We start from the raw sequence: 20,291 nt of genomic DNA on the forward strand, positions 1-20,291 counted from the left end.
GCAATGGAAAGCCTTAAAAAGTGAGCTGAGTTAAAAAGGATCAGCGGCTCGGTGTCACTGCTTACGTTGGATGTGTGTGGTACAGCTCAGCTCTTAGAGGGGATACAATTCTTGCACTCATTCCAGTGCACAGGAGGACCTGCTTCTGAATTCTTGGATTCATTTTCTTTTATTAAAGAACTGCAGGAGTTATTAAACTTTCCTTTGCAATTCCAGGAAATTGGTATTATTAACAAAAGACTAAAATGTCTCTGTGTACCCATTAGAAGAACCGAGTCCTTCACCTGACTGTCAGACACACACTTTGTGTATTTGTGATGTGAAGATGACAGCCTGGCTCCTCTTTTCCCCCAGAAAGCTCTAGGGCTTGCTTTAAACCTGAGCAAACTGAACACCAGCCCCACATCAGCATTGCTTTGATACCAGGGAACCATAGGACCTGTACTCCTGAGCCCTGAGCGGAGAAAGCATTGAAAGTGTTCAGATTCATATGTTTTATCCCACTCCGGTGTCCCAGAGGGCAGCCATCTGTCATCACCTGGGGATGCCAGACAGCAAGAATGGCACCTAAGGGTTCTCCTCCTGCACACTCTCAACAGGACCCTCAGTTGCAGGGGTGGTGGGGAGAGTCCCAACACCACCCTTCAATTTCACGAGTGGCATCTCAGCCGCTCTCCCAGCAGTTTGAGGTGGTGATGGGCTGCACTCCAACCATCTCTGTTTAGCCTGGAGGAGACCCAGAGGAGATCTCATTAATGCTTGTAAATATCTAAAAGGTGAGGGTCAGGAAGATGGAGCCAGACTCTTCTCGGTGGTGTTCAGTGACAGGACAAGGAGCAATGGGAACAAACTGGAGCATGGGAGGTATAAATCTAAGGAAAAAGTTCTCCACTTTTAGGAGGGCAGAGCTGCCTGAGGAGGTTGTGGAGCCTCTGTCTCTGGAGGTATTAAACCCCCACCTGGATGTGCTCCTGGGTGATTTACTCTGGGTGATCCTGCTTTGGCAGGGAGTTGGACTAGATGTGACTTTCAGAGGTTCTTTCCAACCCCTGCCATTCTGTGGTTCCGTGATTCCTCCCCCCCAATTCACGAGCAGCACCCCAACCATATCCTTCCAGTTTTAAGGGCGGCAGGCAGCAATCCAACCACCTCGTCGCCGTTTCGGTGGCAGGCAGCACCCCAACCCTTCTCCCGCACCCCTCTCTCGGGCTTCCCTACGCTCTCCCTCAGGGCAGCGCGCACCCTCTGTGAGCCGGGCGCACTGGGGCCGCCGGTTCGAGTCCCGAGGGGGACGGCTGGTTCGGTACCGGAGCGAAGGGTACGTTCACCCCGGGACTCGCGGAGCCAGACACCGGGGGGTCCCGCCCGAGCGCCGGCGGCCGCGGACCCAGCGCACATGTGCGACCGCCCGGCACATGCTCACTGAGCGCGGCGCATGAGCAGACGCGGCGCGGGGGCCATCGGACATCTTGGGCCGCCCCACACAGAGCGGGGAGCGTAGCCGCCGGGCCCCGGGGCGGGAGCAGCCCGCCGCCCCCCGCACCTGCCCGCCTGCCCGCTCGCCCTGGCGCCGGCTGCCTTCCCTTCCCCCGCCTCCCCCGGGCTGCTGAGAGCATCCCTCCTCCCCTCTCGCATTTGTCTTAATTCTTCTCAGAGACAAGATGGCAACGCCGGCGGCGGTAAACCCTCCCGGTGAGTAGCTGCTGCTGCCGTCGCCCCCTGCGCTGCAGGGAGTCCGTCTCGCCCCACGTGGCGCCGCCGCACAACACGTCCCCCGCACCCCCGCCCAGGCACACACCCGCCGCCGGACACGGCGCGGGCCCCCGCAGCCGCTCAGCCCCGCGGTCCCGGGCTCGTCCCGCGGGTCGGCGGCGGCCGCTGGCTGCGAGCCGGAGCGGGCGCGACGCCGGCGGCGGGGAGAGCCGGGCCGCAGCGGGCGAGGAGCCGCCCGCCTTGGGACTGCGTCGAGCCGGAGAAGCGGGAGCCGCTGGGTTTCTTGGTGCTGCAGGAGTCCGGCTGCCGCATGTGGCTGCGGGGGGCCGCCGCTGGTGTCGGCACCGCAGGAGTGAACAGTTGTGCATAAGCATACGCGGGCAGACGGCTCAGACGAGAGGGGACGTGCTCCCCGGGCGGGAAGGGTGGCCGTGGGTTTCGGCTGCACCGTGCTTTTCCTCCTGTAAATTAACCAGGTTTATTGTCAGGAAGCAAAACCGGCTTGTGAAGCGTTGCTTGGAACCAAAACAAGGGGTCGAAACTGACCAAGGGCAGCGTGTGCAGGGTCTTTGCCCTGTGTTCATTTCCTTGCTGAAGGATGCAATAAATACTTTCTGTTAATGCCGCTTTTATGACGAGAAGAAACTTGGTAACGTTTCCTCTTGGCGTTGCTCCTGAGGGAAGCCATTCCCTCACCTTGTGTTACACGTCTGGGAGATGCAACATGGGTTTTGTTGAGTGTGTGATGGAGTGAGCTGGGTTTGGATGAAACGCCACAGCGTGTTGGCGATGTACTTGGATCCACTTTGTGTTGGATCAACAAGTATCTGACGCCAAAACCAAGTAAGGCAGTGAGTGTTGCACCGGGCTCGTTACTAAAGAACAGAGTTTTTGTCAAAGGTGGGCCCCAGTTTCACTACTTTTAATCCATGATCACGTTCTGTCGCCTTCTGTGGTGTTGAGTTCAGTTCTGACAGCTCAGGACTTGCCTGAATAATGCCAGCTGATGTTTAAAGGTCGTTCTTTAGATTAAATCCTGCTGCAGGTGGTTGTGTAGTTGTCCTAAAGTAAATATTGTGACATAAACAATTAATTTGGTTCAGTAAGTGTCAATAAAATAAGCAGGGCCAGATCTTTGCCAATCAGATTAAGTTTTAATACCAGAATCCTAGGCATTAAATGAAAATAAATATTTAATGGAGGATTATTAAATATTATTTAGCTTCCAGGGTACGATGCCACGCATGATAACAGAGAGTCTCATTGTGTGGTGAGCTGCTTGGCAGCCAAAGCAGGATATGAACAGCCTTCTTTGACTTGGGTTTGCCATTCTCCTGCCTGCTCCTCCAAGCTGTGCACTGGAGGAGCAGCCCCAACCACTTACAGGTCTCTGCTGGAACCTCTGAATTACAGTAGAGCCTGGTGGCCCTTTCGCCCTACCCATTTCCACTCTGTTTTCACCTGCCTGCAGCTGAAGCCGTAAAAAGCTGTGTGGTTGCCCCAGGTGTGGTGTGCATGCACCACGGAGCAGCCTCAGAGTTTGACAGTTGTTCTCCTGCGACCACTTTGTGTGTTCAGAGAGTGCTGTGGGATTATTGGAGAAACAAACGAATAGGAGGGGAACAGAGAGCCATGCGTGTTGGCTGTCTGCGTCTCCATTCAACATCTGACACCGCTCCTGCTGACCTGCAGTGTGGTCCTCAAACTCTCTGAAGAGCAGGCTACTGCTCCACGGGAAAGATGGGGATGTGTCTTGGTTTCCTGAAATGAACCAACATCTACATCTGCAAGGCTGAGGTTGCAGAGCATCGTTTCACTTCTTGTCTAGGCAGTTGGAGCAGACCTGAGCTGAAAGACAAACTTACTGGCTGTTAATGGTCCTCCCACAGTTGCTGTGCGTGAGCGTGGCTGCCAGACAAATGGGAGCTACACATGGGCTTATCAAAATGAGGAGGTTTGGAGGCAGGAGGAGATGAGAAGAGGCTTTGGATCTGTAGTGTAGTGCTGCGTTTGTTCTACCACGGAGAGCAGAAGACAGAGCGGCGTGGAATACCTTGACTTGTGCCTTGGGGCTTTTAAGTCATAATGTGTTGCTTTTATTATTTCTTTTGGATTAACTGCAAAGCAGTGCAGAGAAACAGCTAGCAGCTATGGCAAGAGGATTTTAATGCTGCTGTTTTCTCTTGGGGCCAAATCCTCAGCTGGAGTAATGTGAAAGTAGCTCTGTTAGTACTGGTGAAGCTGTGCTCCGTTACGCCAGTTGGCTTTCTGAGCCACAATGTTAGGGAAGCACAACAGAGAGATTAACTTGTTAAGCATCTTCAGTGATGATTAGGAATTACAATATGATTAAATTTTTATTAAGCAATTGTCTGGGGTTCTAATAACAGTTGATAATTTAGGCAGGACATTAACTTGCAGCTACCACAACACAAATACCTGTGGTTTTAGCCCTACTCCGGATAGCGGGATGGGGATTAGTGGAGACGGAGAAACTGGGGAGTCTTTCAGTGTGGCATCTCCTGCTACAGAACCATGCATTGCTCTACAGCCTCATTGTCTCTTTTGTGTTTGATGCAGAATTATCCATTTCCCCACTGATCTTTTTTTCTTTTAATGGAGAGTTTAAGTTATGAGGGCTCCTGGGAGTAGAAGCAAATTGCAGCCTGTTCTGGCTCCCAGGAGCTGCAGCATCAGGGACTGAACCGTGGTGTGGGTAAGGCCACTTCTGTGGGCTGTGTTGGATCTAAACTGATGGCTCTTTTTGGTGAAGGTGTTCATGCATAGCTGCAGGTAGGCATTGCCCTGACAAAACTGGGGGGCTCTGTGGGATAGTCTCCTTTCTTCCTGCGTGCTTCGCCCAGGGAAGGGGATCTGCTCAGAAGCACTTTGTTCGTTTGGCGTAATCTGGGTGACTAACTGAAGAGTGAAACACAATGCAGGTGTGTGGGAAGCTCATCTGCATTGGCACAAAGCATCAGAGTTAATTTATTTCCTCCTGAAATAAGATTGGCATATTAAATGGGACTTAAGAACAAAAAAGATGAACTTGTGGAGGTGTAACAAGCATTTCATAAATTACTGCTTGCAGTGGAGTAATTGAGTGCCTTGTCTGTTTTAAATGTATGTATTTTTGGAAGGCAAACTTGGCCATAACTGTTGCTACTTCAGGGTCAGATTTTGCTTGCATGCAGTACATGGTGTGCATCTGGTGCTAGCCAAGTTGGGATGAAAACATAAAGCTTCTAATGAATCCAACATGTCCTCTTTTTGAGATAGAATAGAATAGAATTAACCAGGTTGGAAAAGACCTTTGAGATCATCAAGTCCAACCCAACACCTAATCAACTAAACCATGGCCTCATCCAGTCTCTTCCTAAACACCTCCAGTGATGGTGACTCCACCACCTCCCTGGGCAGCACATTCCAATGCTGCTGGTCTTGGGTGGTGAGTTGCAGTCTGGCTCATTCTCATGGCTGGTCCCATGAGCAGGTGATGTGAGATGAACTGGTTGTGTCCATTCAGCTCTTCCTGGTGAGGTATCCCTAGATGGAAGGGCTGTCCCGGGTAGTACCCACAGGCGTGTTGCCACCTGCCACAAACTCATCAGCCAAGCCAGAAGAAAGCATGAGGTTTCAGAGTCTGCCTGGAGTTACACCAGAGGTCAAACCCTTAAGATGCATTTTTGGCTCTGCTTTAAGATTTGGTGAATCCTTACAATTGTACTCTTATATTTAATTGGGGGGGGGGGGGAGGGAGTAGAAAGTAGTAACTGAGTAGTAACTGTTCCTGTAATCACTGAAGCTCCTTTAATGTTTTCTTTTCAAGCAGAGAGCCCAAAGCCCAAATGTCTGGAGAATAACCTATCCCCAGAAGGGCATCTACTGAAGTGTTGAGGCAGAGGGAGGTGGTGAGCCATGAGAGGAAGGAGTTGCTGTGGCTCAAGGCACCGCAGCAGCTGATGGGATGCTTTTAACCTGGGGCTAATCCAAGACATAAAGAAGCCTTGAAGAAAAGTGACTGAATGATCTCACTTTACCTTCAGTTTGTAATGAGTTAACAGCAAATTTTATGTCATAGCCATGAAACTTCCCATGGCAGGGGGGTTGGAGCAGATGATCTCTGAGGTCATAGAATTGTCAGGGTTGGAAGGGACCTCAGGGATCATCTAGTTCCAACCCCCCTGCCATGGGCAGGGACACCTCACACTACAGCAGGTTGCTCACAGCCACATCCAGCCTGGCCTTAAAAACCTGCAGGGATGAGGCTTCCACCACCTCCCTGGGCAACCTGTGCCAGTGTCTCACCACCCTCATGGGGAAGAACTTCCTAACCTTCCAATCTGAGCCATGCTAGGATATGTCTTCCACCACAGAATAGTTATTAAAAAAATACATATTTATTGTAATATATTATTATATTTATTACAAATTTGCAGGTTAGTTCCAAATACATTCCCCCCCCTCCAACAGCATAGTGTTTCCACATGCCTCTTGATAGCAATGCAAACCAATCCAGATACTCCTGATTTCTGTAACACCAGAAGCTATTGCTGTTTCTCCTTTCCACTAAGAAAAAAATTGCTGCAGAGATTAGTTAGCAAAGTGGTTGGGGGGGTGGTAAGTAAAAAAATAGCCTTTTCTAAGAGTCAAAGGAAAATAAGACTGTTGATGTAGTGATTATTGTTATTAAGAGGACAGAAATGGGGCTGTCATTATGAAGATGTATGCAGAGATGATGCTTTAGTGGCTTGTAATGATCAGATATTTGTGTCATTTGGAGTAATTTTGAGGGGGGGGTCTGACAAGTACAACTTGGAGACTGCTTTAATTCAGTGCTACCTGCAGAAAGCACAGTGTTATTGAAATTTACAGTAGAAAAGGGAAGGAGGGAATCTTAAGAGGTGGGAATTGAGCTCCCAGGTCTTGTGGTAGATCTCTGGCAGATTTTTTCCAGTCTATCTATAGCAAAATGCCTTTGGGTGGCCAGCAGTGTTTGGAAGGAGATGAATCATCTCAGGCTGAGCTGTTCTGTCTGGCCAACACTGGAGTGCAGAGATGCTGTCTTGGCTGCAGACGTGTGCAGATACCAACCCAAGCTACACTATTCTTGACTTGATTGTGGGAGTGTGCTCAATATAGGTGCCCTGGGCTGTGTGGGACAGAAATCTGCAAAGATAGAGATGCTCCTTCACCCATTCTGTAAGAGAATTGGTGCAAAAACTTGGATTTGCTGGACGATACAGGCAAGAAAAAAACTGACATTTGAGGAGCCTTGAGTGGGTGTTTGCTGCACAAACAATCGGTGGAGTTTGTTTCCTGCCCACACTATTTCCTTTGTTCAGATGTAAAGCATTTCCTGTCACCCCACCTGGATCAATCATTCTGTCAAATGAAGAAAAAGGGAGATTTTTGTAAGGCTGCATTTGTACATTTTAGCTTCTGGTTATTATCCAGAGAAGATAGATGCAGGCTGCTGGCAAAGGAAAAAGCTTGGGGGGGAGGAAAAAAGACAATTCATCATTTTCCATTGTTTAAAATGAAAGTGCAGATGAACTGATTGAATAAACCCCTGTGGACCAAGCACCCAGGTTTTTGAATGTTTGTTGTCACAGGATGTCAGAGAAGTTGATGGAAATCCAGCCTTCAAAATCACACAGAATCACAGAACTGTCAGGGTTGGAAGGGACCTCAAAGATCATTCAGTTCCAACCCCCCTGCCTTAGGCAGGGACACCTCACACGAGATCAGGTTGCTCAGAGCCACATCCAGCCCGAGGAATGTTTCTGAACTTCCTGCTGCCTCTTGTTTCCTGTGTTGTCTTTTCTGTTTTACCTGGGTTTTTTTATTTCTCTCTTATGTTTTCAGTCCTGCTTTCCCCTTAGTAGAATGGAACAGAATTAGCCAGGTTGGAAAAGGCCTTTGATATCATCGAGTCCAACCTATCACCCAACACCATCTAATCAACTAAACCATGGCACCAAGCACTCCATCCAGTCTCTTCCTAAACACCTCCAGTGATGGTGACTTCACCACCTCCCTGGGCAGCACATTCCAATGGCCAATCTCTCTTTCTGGGAAGAACTTCCTAACATCCAGCCTAAACCTTCTCTGGCACAGCTTGAGACTGTGTCCTCTTGTTCTGGTGCTGGTTGCCTGGCAGAAGAGACCAACCCCCACCTGGCTACAACCTCCCTTCAAATGGTTGTAGAGAGCAAGAAGGTCTCCCCTGAGCCTCCTCTTCTGCAGGCTAAGCAACCCCAGCTCCCTCAGCCTCTCCTCATAGGGCTTGTGTTCCAAACCCCTCCCCAGCTTTGTTGCCCCTCTCTGGACACCTTCCAGCAACTCAACATCTTCCCTAAACTGAGAGGCCCAGAACTGGACACAGGACTCAAGGTGTGTCCTAACCAGTGCTGAGCACAGGGGCAGAACGGCCTCCCTGCTCCTGCTGGCCACACTGTTCCTGATACAGGTCAGGATGCCATTGGCCTTCTTGGCCACCTGGACACACTGTTGGCTCATGTTCAGCCTACTATCGATCAGTACCCCCAGGTCCCTTTCTACCTGTCTCCATCTTCCCTGCAGCTCCCATGTTTCAGCTGTGGTGCTGTGCTGACTTCTCGGTGCCTGTTCAAATGTAAATGAATCCTGGCGATGTACCGGGCTTCTAAATGCAGATTCCATTCTCTAGGTAGCATCTGAAGTCCCCCTTAAAGAAAAGTGGGACTTTTTCCCCCCCCCCTGTTCTAAGTAGCAACTGTGCTGCCTTCCGTGTAAGCCAGTGAGGCATCACCAGCTGGCTGAAGAGCCTCTGTTAGCTTGCATCCACCCCAGATGAATCTGTGTTGCTGTTTTGTTGGAGGCCAGCTCATAACATTCGTTTCAAATGTTTAGGTTTGAGCTGCTGCAGTTTTGCTCATCTAAATGTCAGCTGAATGTGACAAATAGAATCATACAAAATAATTACCATTTTCCCCCCCTCTAATCAAGCAAAAGGGGTGTTGGATTGTTTAATTACTGCCTTTGCCAGCATGCAGATGGGAAGGCTTTTCAGGTAAGTTGCTCAGACGAAGTGCCTGCGATGGATGGTAATTAACAACTGGCTCCTCATTGGTATGTTAATTGCCCTTCCGTTTGTCCCGGTGCTGGTCCTTGTTGAAAGGTTCAGTTGCACCGAGCTGGAGCTTCGCTTCCTGGCAAGCAGAGGCTCTGTCAGAACAGTTTGACTCTCAGATATATGCAAATATTTTATGGGGAGAGGCATGCCAGTAAATCACTGAGCTGCGACGAACAAAAACACTGCAGATTTGTATTCCTCAGAGGGAAAAGGCAAAGCCCTTTCAGTGCAACCTACAGGCCTGGGGTTGAGGAATGGTCTCTGGTGCTTTCCCAGTAACAATCCAGCAAACAATTGCAGGCAAGGAGGTGATTTCAGGGAGCTGTGTCCTGCTGTCTCTGTGGGCACCTGGCTGCTGTTCAGTGCCCTTGCATTGCGTGTGTTTTCAGAACTGGATTGCCTGTAATAGCTGGGTGAAAAAAACAGAGGGATCTGGAAATGCTTTTGAAACTCAGGGTGAAACTGAGTAGGAATGCAGGGAGAACTAAAGTAGCTTCTTATGAATAGATCCTGTCAGTAACCTCAGCTCTTACTTGGCTTGCAGCTCAGTTTTTATGAGAGTGCAGATTGTCTTCTGTTACTTGGATGGTGCTTTAGAATCAGAACCTTTTAGGCTGGAAAAGACTTGATGAGCAAAGCAATCACAAACTGTGTCCCCGGGGCAAGCAGAAAAGGTCCTGGAGCTCTTGTCTCCAGCTACCACCTTGCCACATGAGGCCAGATGTTAACCCTTAGCTGCCAAGTTTGCTCTCTGCAGAATGCATCCCCTGTCTCCAAACTGCAGTAAGCACAACCAGGCTGCAGCTGGTGTTCCCAAGTTGCTCGGTAATGTCCTGAAGAGGGGCAGGCTGGTAGAGCTACATGCCTGACCAGCATGCCAGCATGAGGCTGGTGTTTTCATTTGCTAAGCCCCTGTCATATGGAAAGTGGTTAATGGGTCCCAGTGCACAGTGACCCTCAGACTCTACAATCTCTCTGGGCAGCCTGTTCCAGTGCTTCATCACCCTCACCATGCAGAAGTGTCTTCTTGTGTGGAGGTGGAACCTCCTGTGTTCCAGGTGTACCTGTTGCTCCTTGTCCTGTCACTGGGCACCACCAAAAGGAGCCTGGCACCCTCATCCTGACACCCACCCCTCAGATACTTATTTCAGTCTGGAGAGGAGAAGGCTGCAGAGGGACTTTTCATGAGGGTGTCTAGAGAAAGGACAAGGAGGAATGGTTTGAAGCTGAGGCAGAGCAGGGTTAGACTGGAGCTGAGGAAGAAGTTCTTCAGTAGGAGGGTGGTGAGACTCTGGAATAGGCTGCCCAGGGAGGCTGTGGCTGCCTCCTGCCTGTGGGCGTTGGAGGCCAGGTTGGATTAAGCCTTGAGCAGGTGAGTCTAGTGGAGAGGACCTCCTGGCTGAGGGCTGCTTGGAGGTTACCATCCATGGTGCTGAAAGGGCTGGAGGCTCCACCGCCGCCGTACCACAGCCCAGCTATGCATTAAAGACTGCGGGGGGTCGCGGTGAGCTGCATCTCTGAGCGATGATCGTGAGCAGTTGAAGTGCTGAGGACTTGTTCTTTTCTCCTGCCTCGCTCGTCGTGGCAGTGATCTCCATCAAAGGCGACAGTGAACTGCTGCAATTAAGAATGTGTTAAATGAATGTAAGAGTTTTCTCCGAAGCCCACTTTTTGAAGCCTGAAGGGTCCAAAGTTTTGCAGTTCCTACACAAATCCTTAGGAGAAACAAACAACAAACCACAACTAAACCGAAATGAAACCATATAACATCTTTGCAGATTCTCTGCCACCATCTCTCTGCATTTGTGATTTAAGGTTGTTCCAAGTGAAGTGTTTGTTGCACAGATGAGGCTGAACTGGATTCTTGCTGAGAACAGAATGGCCTGGATCAGCTATGCTACAGGGAATGGCTATCCAGAAACAGCCCAAGAGAGAATCTTCCTCCCTTGTTCTTGATGAGCATTGTGAAGTACTTAGGGGTTTATGAGTTTTGGGGCTTCTTGTAGCTTATTCAGGCTTGAGACTTGGTTCTTGAATGATCACAACTGGTTTGTTTCTTCTGAATGTTTTATGAACTTGCTGTCCTCTGTGATGCCTTCCTGATAGAGAAGGGCAACAAAGCTGGGGAGGGGTTTGGAGCACCACCCCTATGTAGAGAGGCTGAGGAGCTGGGGTTGGTTAGCCTGGAGAAGAGGAGGCTCAGGGGAGACCTTCTTGCTCTCTACAACTACATGAAGGGAGGTTGTAGCCAGGAGGGGGTTGGTCTCTTCTGCCAGACAACCAGCACCAGAACAAGAGGACACAGTCTCAAGCTGTGCCAGGGGAGGTTTAGGCTGGATGTTAGGAAGACGTTCTTCATAGAAAGAGTTATTGGCCATTGGACTGTGCTGCCCAGGGAGGTGGTGGAGTCACCATCCCTGGAGGTGTTTAAGAAGAGACTGGATGGGGCACTTAGTGCCGTGGTTTAGTTGATTAGATGGTGTTGGGTGATAGGGTGGACTTGATGATCTCAAAGGCCTTTTCCAACCTGGTTAATTCTATTCTATTCTAAAAGCAGCTCATGCCAGTGTAGAAAAAGGAAGATCATAGAGGCCATAGCAGCTTTGATACAACAGCTGAGGTTGTGCCTTTCTAGGATGTAGTAGTCTTCTGGTTAAATGTATCTTGATATCCTTTCACTCTTCAAACAAGCTACCATCATGTATTTCCTGCCATTCGAGTCACTAAACTTAACCTTATTTTTTCATAGGCGTTGTCCTTCTGCTTCCCTTTGGTTCTGAACTGAAAATGGGTCTGAGGCTTATGATGGTCTCTAACATTTTAGTGACAGCTATCAGCCTGAATATCTTTTGCCCACCAAAGTTTTCCCTTTTACTTGTGGTTCTCCCTCCAGGTTCTGTGCATGCTTTACAAACGGGGGCCCAGGAAATGTCTTAAGTAATGCTTGAAGTTAGGCAGCTGTAGGATGGCACAGTGAAACAAAACCTGAGTGATGGGATGCAGTAGCTGAATGAGAGGATGGGTGGCTTGACTGGTTGGCATTTTGGTACAGCAGAGTCAGCTGGAGATGTCTGAGTGGGTGGAAAGAACATTAACATGAGCTTCATGCTGAATTGTGTTTTGCTCGAGGAAAACTATTCATTAGTCTCATAGCTGGCACATGCCTTTTCATTCCTTCTCTAAAGTGCTATCTGACTGCTTTGATCAAAAGGTTGATATGACATTAAGGAATTGGTTCTGCCTCATCTACTGATGATGTGCAAAAGCTGTCCTGCCCTTGGCAGAGTTGAAGAGAGACCCAGGCAGCATGCCAGCCCTCGCTGTGCTCTGGGAAGGGCATGCATGTGGTGAACGTTGGGGGTGCGCAGAGTCATGGCTCCATCTCGGAGCGTTAGCTGTGGAAGTTAATAATGTTCCCGAGTTCAGCTCCAGACTTTGCTGTGCCTCCACCTAAACCCCTTCATTGGTATTGGCTTTTCAAGATGGTCATAAGGACAAAAGGTTCTTAAATCATTGCTAAATATAGAATAACTGTGGTCATTCTGAGCAGGAGTTTCAGAGACCAATAAATTCTCAATGCACAGGAAAGTCCTTGGTGTTACAAGCTGCCTGCATCTGTGATTTTATTGCTGGCTGGCTATCTAGTGCTTGAGAACTGACCAGAGAAGGAGGTTGTCTTGCGGTACAGGCACTGGACAAGGCTGGAATTTACTGCAGGCCTCCTCCTCAGCCTCTGACAAGTAACATCCCCATGCCATAGTCAAGTCATCTGGGTCTTGGTTCTCTTTCTCTTCTCTCCAGTTTGCCTGTCCTGTGTGTAAGACTCTGTGTTCAGGGATGCTTTGTTCATCTGTGTCTGTTATAAAATGACTTATTTGTAGGAGAGTCTGCAGTGCCTATCCTGAAGCAAGCACAGAATATTATTTTTCATAGTGATACACTAAGTGACACTGCTCTAATGACAGACTTCTATTGCAACCACATTTATACTGAGCTGCTTCTCTCTTTGAGAGGAAGAGGAGGTAAAAGAGCAGAAGGAGCAGATATTGTTTGTTCCAGGCACATGAATAATGGCTAATTGGTGTTTTCTGCATGCAGTATGAGGTGTGATGTTGGAATAATGTGCTTTTAAGTGTGTTGGCAAAATATACAGAATGTTAGGGGTTGGAAGGGACTTCCAGAGATCATACAGTCTAACCCTGCTGCCAGAGCAGGATGACCCAGGGCAGGTCACACATGAACACATCCAGGAAGGGTTTGAATGTCTTCAGAGAAGGAGACTCCACAACCTCTCTGGGCAGCCTGCTCCAGGGCTCCAGCACCTTCACAGTAAAGAAGTTTCTCCTTAAGTGAAACCTCCTCTGCTCCAGATCACTGAGCAGAGCCTGTCCCCATCCTGCCAACACTGCCCTGCACATCTTTATCAACAGGAATGAGGGCACCCCCTCAGGCTCCTGAGCTCGAAGCTACAGAGCCCCAGCTCCCTCAGCCTGTCCTCAGCAGCTTTCTGGCTCTGTGCTGGACTCTCATGCAGTTTCCTGAGGCCCTTCTTGAGCTGAGGAGCCCAGGAGCACATGAGCATAGCTGGAGTGCTGGACTGCCAACAATCCACCTAGCTTTAAAGTCTTTATGTAGGCTTTCCAACTCACTTCTTGCTATCTTGACTTATGGTTGCTTTTATCACTTCATTTGCCTTAAAGTGTTTGAATTAAGACCGAGAGCAAAATATTCATGCTTCACACACGGGAGAAATGACCAAACTACACGAAATACACAGTTACAGAGAGTGAAAATTAGGTGATAGCTTTCAAGGGTTTGTTGTGTGAAAGAGTTTTAAAGGAGTTTGGGGTGGGGGGGAACGTTTGGTTAGGGTGTTAATTCAACCTGCTCTTCAGATCGAGGGACCAAGCCGTCCCTGGAAGTAAATACATTTCAGAAAGCAAATTGTGATTCTTCCTACTGCTGAAATGTGATGATGAAGTCTTTGCAGTGGATTCTTGGTGAGTGCATTTGGCTGCCATTTAGTTGTTTGCTTTGTTGCACGGAGTCCCTGCGGTAGCTGGAACCCGATGGCTAGGCTTGGCGTTCAGACTCATTTCTCTGTCCTTTGCACTTGTCTGTGCTGCTCTACAGTCAGCAAATATCCAAGCAAAAAAAAAAAACAACAAACCAAACTTAGGCTGGTCAATATTTACAGACAAACACTCAGCTTGTTTTTTTGACAAACATCCAGTTTGTTTGTAGTGAGAATTTGTCAGTATCCTTCGCTGCTTTAGTTCTGGTTTACCCACAGAGCTGTCTGTATACTTTTGGGGGCAAGCTGCTTGTAATGGGCGTTGAATGTGTTTGATATGAATACAGAGACATGGGGGAAAGGATCTTTTGTTGGTTTTTGTTTGCTTAGTAGTTCACTGGTAGGCTGTGCAGTGAGTTACTGTGTTTTGTAGTTGAGGGAAAAACAGGAGGGCATGGCCGGCAGAGCTGGAGACTTCTTCACAGCCTGGCAGAGCTTCCCTGGAAGCATCATTTTCTCCTTCTAAAACTGGTAATTTTAAGAAGTAAGACATTCAATGAGATAAAAGCTGCTGAGGAAGTAAATGAGTGAAGAAGTTAAGCAGAAAAATGTGAGCCAGAAGTTCACAGCATCACAGAATGGCTCAGGTTGGAAGGGACCTCAGAGGTCGTCTGCTCCAACCTCCCCGCCATGGGCAGGGACACCTCTCAGCTAGACTCAGCTGTTCAAGGCCTCATCCAGCCTGGCCTTCAACACTCCCAGGCAGGAGGCATCCACAGCCTCTCTGGGCAGCCTATTCCAGAGTCTCACCACCCTCCTATCAAAGAACTTCTTCCTCAGCTCCAGTTTAACCCTGCTCTCCCTCAGCTTCAGACCATTCCCCCTTGTCCTGTCTCTAGACACTGTCATGAAAATTCCCTCTGCAGCCTTCCTGTAGGATCCCTTCAAGGTGTTGGAAGGCAGCTCTAAGGTGCTGTTGGTGTCTTCTCTTCTCCAGGCTGACCAGCTCCATCTCCCTCAGCCTGTCCTCCCAGCAGAGGTGCTCCAGCCCTTGGATCTTCTTTGTGCCTTCCTGAAGGCTGGACTGGAATGCTTTATAAACTAGGGCTGGAGTTTGGAACGTGAATGGATTGAAGTCACGGATGACACCAGTAGCCTGTTCACTTGCACATCTGAGTCATGGCAAGTTTTTGGTCCTCCTTGCTGCTGTGGAAAGTGAGGAGGTTTGCTGGTGTCTCCCATCTCTAGAGAAAAGGGAAAAAAAAAGGAAGGAAATGTTAATCAGAGAAGCTTCTTTGACTTACTCAGAGTTCAGTAAGGAATAAAATGTGCTGAATATTAAATGTGCAAGGCTTAGGGTGGGTTTCTGAGATGGGGGTAAATGTGGTTTCTTTTTTCTCCCACAATTTTAGGCAAAACCCATCACATCAGAAACTGTGAGGAAGGGGAGAAGCACTGAAGCACACCCTGCTTTTTAGATGCTTTGGGGTGCAGAGCGATAACTCTTTCTAGGATATTCCCCATAAATATGCTTATTCTCATTAATAAATTGGGATGTGGAAACACCTGAAAGGCCAATTAATTATCATAACATCAAATAAGCATCATTTGCTTGTTGATCAAGCAGAACTGAAGTCATTAGTGCTATCAATAAGGTGGTGTTTGATGAAAACACTGGCATTCTGATTACCCAACAGTGCCCAAGGACACTGTAAATACACTGATAATTAAGTGCTGGGTAATGCAGGCTGCTGCCTGAATGAAATGTAGCATTAGGTGTTCAAGGGGAGATTGGACGTGGCACTTGGTGCCATGGTCTAGTCGTGAGGTCTGTTGGGACAGGTTGGACTTGATGATCCTTGGGGTCTCTTCCAACCTTAGTTATACTGTGATACTGTGATAACCATCCCCTTCTGAGGCACCCTCAAGTCTTTGTAATGAAGAAAAAAGGCACCTGAAGGACGTGAGCAAGTCCTTTTCAGTGAGTAAGTTAAATCAGAGTGCCCTGAGTTTTCCATCTTGGTGGCTGCACAGTGCTCTTCTGAGCTTGCCACAGCTGGTGGGGAGTCGGAAGTCTGCCTGTGGGGGGATGCATTGCAAAGGCCTCAGGTCTTTGTCCCTAGCTTTTGTCAATGGCTTGCAGGGCAGCTTGTGAGCCACCACTTCAGGTTGATGTGGTCTGATAGTCAGCACTGCCTCAGAAAAAGCAGGTTCTTGAAGGAGTGTAAAATCGGAGCAAGCATATGATGGTGCTTCCCCCGGGTGCCTTCCCACCCTCTAGCTGTGTGTGACTCATGCTTCATGAGCCAGGCAGGACATTTGTGTTTTGGAGCACTCGGTGGATTTCTTTTCCATGGCCATAGAAACTTCCAGTTTCCCATTGCAGGGAGTCTGGGGCTTTCAGCTGGGATGGGTCAGGAAGGCTTGGCAGAGGCAGTAATGGTGCAGGGAGATAAAAGAAGGTGAAAAAGGGGAAGGTTGTGTGACAGTTTGATAGCTGAAACAGTTTCACGTTGGCCTTGAGTAATGGACAGCCTTGGAGTGCCTTCAAAGAAGGGACAAGTGATGCACTGAGAGAAGGAATAGAGGTTTAGCTGTTCTGTAGTCATGAGGATGGCCAGCAAGGGACATGACATCGAGTAGGGCAGGAAATGAGGAATGGTTGGATGAGAAGGTTTCTCTTTCAATGTAGACAGAAGTCCAAGCTCAGCGGGTCTGAGCAGAGGCAGATGTGGCAGAACTTGGCCGTGGCTGGCAGCACAGTAAATGGGATGGCATGGTGCTGTGGGTTGTTTGTTAGACTTGCACTCAAACAAACTCAGGGTTACCCACTTGGCTGTTTGCTTTTCTACTGAGCAACAAATCTTAACCAAGCTCCTTTCACAGTTGGTGATGGTCTGGGTGGGCAGGGCCACGTGCAGGTGTTTCACCTAAATCAGTATCCCTGTGCCTGCCTTTGGTGTAGCTTTAGCTTATCTTGCAGCTTCCACTTTCCCTCCTGGTGGTGTACTGGGTGAAAGAAAGCGAGCCTTCTCTTTCCAAGAGGGGAGGAAAAGATGTCTTGCATGTGAATGTCTACCTGCATGCCAACCAAAACAAGCTAAATGAAAGAGGCTTGTGAAATGAAGAGTGGCCTGAGCTTGCTCTGTCTCTGAGAAAGCTGAAGGCAAGTCCTGACACTTCATTATTTGTGTGCTGTGTTTGTTTGCCCAGGCTGGGTGTGTGCTTCTGTGAGCCCATGAATGGCCTCGCTTTGGCCACCTCTGCCTAGCAGAGCAGCCCCGGGGAGGGTGTTTGCTGCTTCTGATGCGAAGTGAAAGTGATGGAAAATAATTTTGAATGTTACCTTCTGTCTCTTGCACACAACTTCTAATTCTGCAGTTATTTCTGGCAAGCACAAAATGTCAGAGCAGGAGGGAGGGAGGATCACCATTCATTTCAAATGGAAATGCTGCACATTTGGGGGAGCCTGATGGTTTGGCTGGTTTGGGTTTTGTAATTTGTTTAGTGTTTTTGCTGCAGGTCACTAATATCAGGCAAAATAACATCAATAGAACCAGGGCAAGTTAAGGCTGAAAATGGTCAGTGAAGAATTATGTTGTGTGAAGATGCCTGCAGAGCAGGCAGGGTCACATTCAGGCAGCAGGAATGATCTTGCTGCTCTCGACTCTGGTTTCCCTGTGACCTTTCAAGAAAGCTAAGGACCTGCCTCTCTTTTTTTCAATAGAGATTCCATCAATCCTGAATCAAGCCTTTCAAAGACAGGTTTTTCATCCTCTCTGCAAACTGGCCTCTTGCAGTAGCTGCCCTAGTTCCCAGCCCACCTGGCATGTGTGCTTGCCCACTTGTGGCTATTTATACCTGAGAGACTTGCCGAGTGGTGCGGGCTCAGGTTGTGTTTTCAAGGCAAGGTTAGTCCAGGTCCTTGGCTTTGCTTCTAGCCCACCTTGGGGTGCACTTCCAGGCTTTGTGTGTGAGAAGAGCTTTTCTTCTAGTGCCTCTGTCCATTGTAATTGTGGTGGAGACCTAGGCACTGTTCCTTTTGAGTTTAAACCCCTGCCTCTGCAGGAAGAAAGAGTGATCCAATTTTAGAAGCAGGGCAGACATTTAGCTAAGGGAGAGCAGGGTTAGACTGGAGCTTAGGAAGAAGGTATTCAGTGCAAGGGTGATAGGACTGGAACAGGCTGCCCAGGGAGGTTGTGGCTGGGGGTGTTGAAGGCCAGGTTGGATGAGGCCTTGAGCAGCTGGGACTAGCTGAGAGGTGTCCCTGCCCATGGTGGGGAGGTTGCCTTCCACCCTGAGACAGTCTGTGGTTAGGTTCAAGTGAGCATCTTCAGGTTCATTCTACAGTGCAGATCTGAGCCCTACTTTAATGTATTATTTAATTTTATTCTTTTCCAAAGCTATAGGCATGCTTTCAGCACAAGAGCCATTGAGGCTCCTTTTTCCTTTTCGGGGGGGGGGGGGGGGGGGGGGGATGTTAATCTTTCCTCCTTATTTTGAATTCTATCAGCCTCTTTTTTTTTTTTGGAGGGGGTGGGGATGGTCCTAGTTTGGCAGGGCTTGTCAGCAGTCTGATGTGTTGGCTTATTAGAGGGAGTACAAGAAACAGTTCATCTAAGCTAGAGGCTGAATAGGTTGAGAAGAGATAACAAGGAATTATGAATGAGAAGTGGAAGAATAGCCAGGGAAAAATGCATGGGCATATGTGAGGAGGTGAAGTGATGCTATGCTGTTGGTCAGGAAGGCAAGAGAAATGTAGCAGCAGCTACTCTTCCCCTTCTCTCCAGCCTAACCTCCAGGTAGCGAGGTGTGTGTCTTCTGTCTGTGCTTTTAAGTTAAATTGCGCTCTATGACAACCTCTACAGTAGGTGCAGAGTTGTGACTCCAGGTCTTCTGGATCGTGATAAATACCATTCTGAAGTCATTTAGTGGCATATAGATTGTTGGGCACTCAGGCAGAGAGCATGAATGTTGTCCACATCCTTTTCTTATGGCCTGAAGGCTATGGAAATTGTGGTGCCTCAACCACAGGGTAGATCTGGATGAACTGAATTACCAGACATGACTGGGTTGAGAAAGTCCATTAGCATGAAAACTGGAGATAAAGATAAGAAGCTCTGTTAAAATAGCATTCAAAGCCACTTAGGAGTAATGTAGGAAATGATTTCTGGTGTTACAGATTGGAAGACTTGACACTTCCACAGCTGGGGGTTTGAGTGCCTTGCTTTCTGGATGCTTCAGAGAACCCTGATTTTCAGTGCAAGGATCCATCTCACATTGTCCCTCAAGCTGACCATTAAAGTGAGTTTCCTTGAACTAGGCCAAAAGTCTTTGTCAAGGTCTACTTACAATTCTGTGTCTCCATGCCACCTTCTTATGCACATCTCCATGGTGCTGTTGAAGTGCAGGGTGTGCAGAGGGATACGATTTGTACTTGGATTCCAGCACTCCACAAACAGGTGGTGTGGACACAGCAGTGAAGTGTGGAGGCACCATAGAGGATTGCCCCAGTTTGGCTTCAAAACCTGCTCTCCCAGGCTACTACTGGGAGATTGCCCCAGTTTGGCTTCAAAACCTGCTCTCCCAGGCTACTACTGGGAGATTTCCCCAGTTTGGCTTCAAAACCTGCTCTCCCAGGCTACTACTGGGAGATTGCCCCAGTTTGGCTTCAAAATCTGTTCTCCCAGGCTACTACTGGGAGATTGCCCCAGTTTGGCTTCAAAACCTGCTCTCCCAGGCTACTACTGGGAGATTGCCCCAGTTTGGCTTCAAAATCTGCTCTCCCAGGCTACTACTGGGAGATTGCCCCAGTCTGGCTTCGAAACCTGCTCTCCCAGGCTACTACTGGGAGATTGCCCCAGTCTGGCTTCAAAACCTGCTCTCCCAGGCTACTACTGGGAGATTGCCCCAGTTTGGCTTCAAAATCTGCTCTCCCAGGCTACTACTGGGAGATTGCCCCAGTTTGGCTTCAAAATCTGCTCTCCCAAGCTACTGCTGGGAGATTGCCCCAGTCTGGCTTCGAAACCTGCTCTCCCAGGCTACTACTGGGAGATTGCCCCAGTTTGGCTTCAAAATCTGCTCTCCCAGGCTACTACTGGGAGATTGCCCCAGTTTAGCTTCAAAACCTGCTCTCCCAGGCTACTACTGGGAGATTGCCCCAGTTTGGCTTCAAAATCTGCTCTCCCAAGCTACTACTGGGAGATTGCCCCAGTTTGGCTTCAAAATCTGCTCTCCCAAGCTACTACTGGGAGATTTCCCCAGTCTGGCTTCGAAACCTGCTCTCCCAAGCTACTGCTGGGACATGTGGCAGATATCTCTTAGATCTGTTGCACTGCACAGACTTGGGGCATCTCCTCCAGAGTCACAGCAGAAAGGCAGTGAGCAAGGGAGCTTGGTTTGACCTCTAGACCACCAGTTGGGCCACTCTCTTAAATGGCTGGTCGC

The 20,291-nt window shown here is 48.8% G+C and overlaps 1 protein-coding gene across 1 annotated transcript in view; it reads left to right on the forward strand.

Annotated features, from left to right (window-relative positions):
- Positions 1–1,542: 1,542 nt before the first annotated feature.
- ARNT2 (aryl hydrocarbon receptor nuclear translocator 2) overlaps positions 1,543–20,291 on the forward strand; it is a 99,206-nt gene continuing 80,457 nt past the window's right edge. The window contains exon 1 of the mRNA XM_054168968.1: positions 1,543–1,692. Within this exon, the coding sequence (XP_054024943.1) occupies positions 1,662–1,692 (31 nt within the window). The 5' untranslated portion in view covers positions 1,543–1,661. The remainder of the gene's footprint in view (positions 1,693–20,291) is intronic.

The sequence above is a fragment of the Dryobates pubescens genome, chromosome 17 (genome assembly GCF_014839835.1).
Source record: "Dryobates pubescens isolate bDryPub1 chromosome 17, bDryPub1.pri, whole genome shotgun sequence".
NCBI classification, from domain to species: domain Eukaryota; kingdom Metazoa; phylum Chordata; class Aves; order Piciformes; family Picidae; genus Dryobates; species Dryobates pubescens.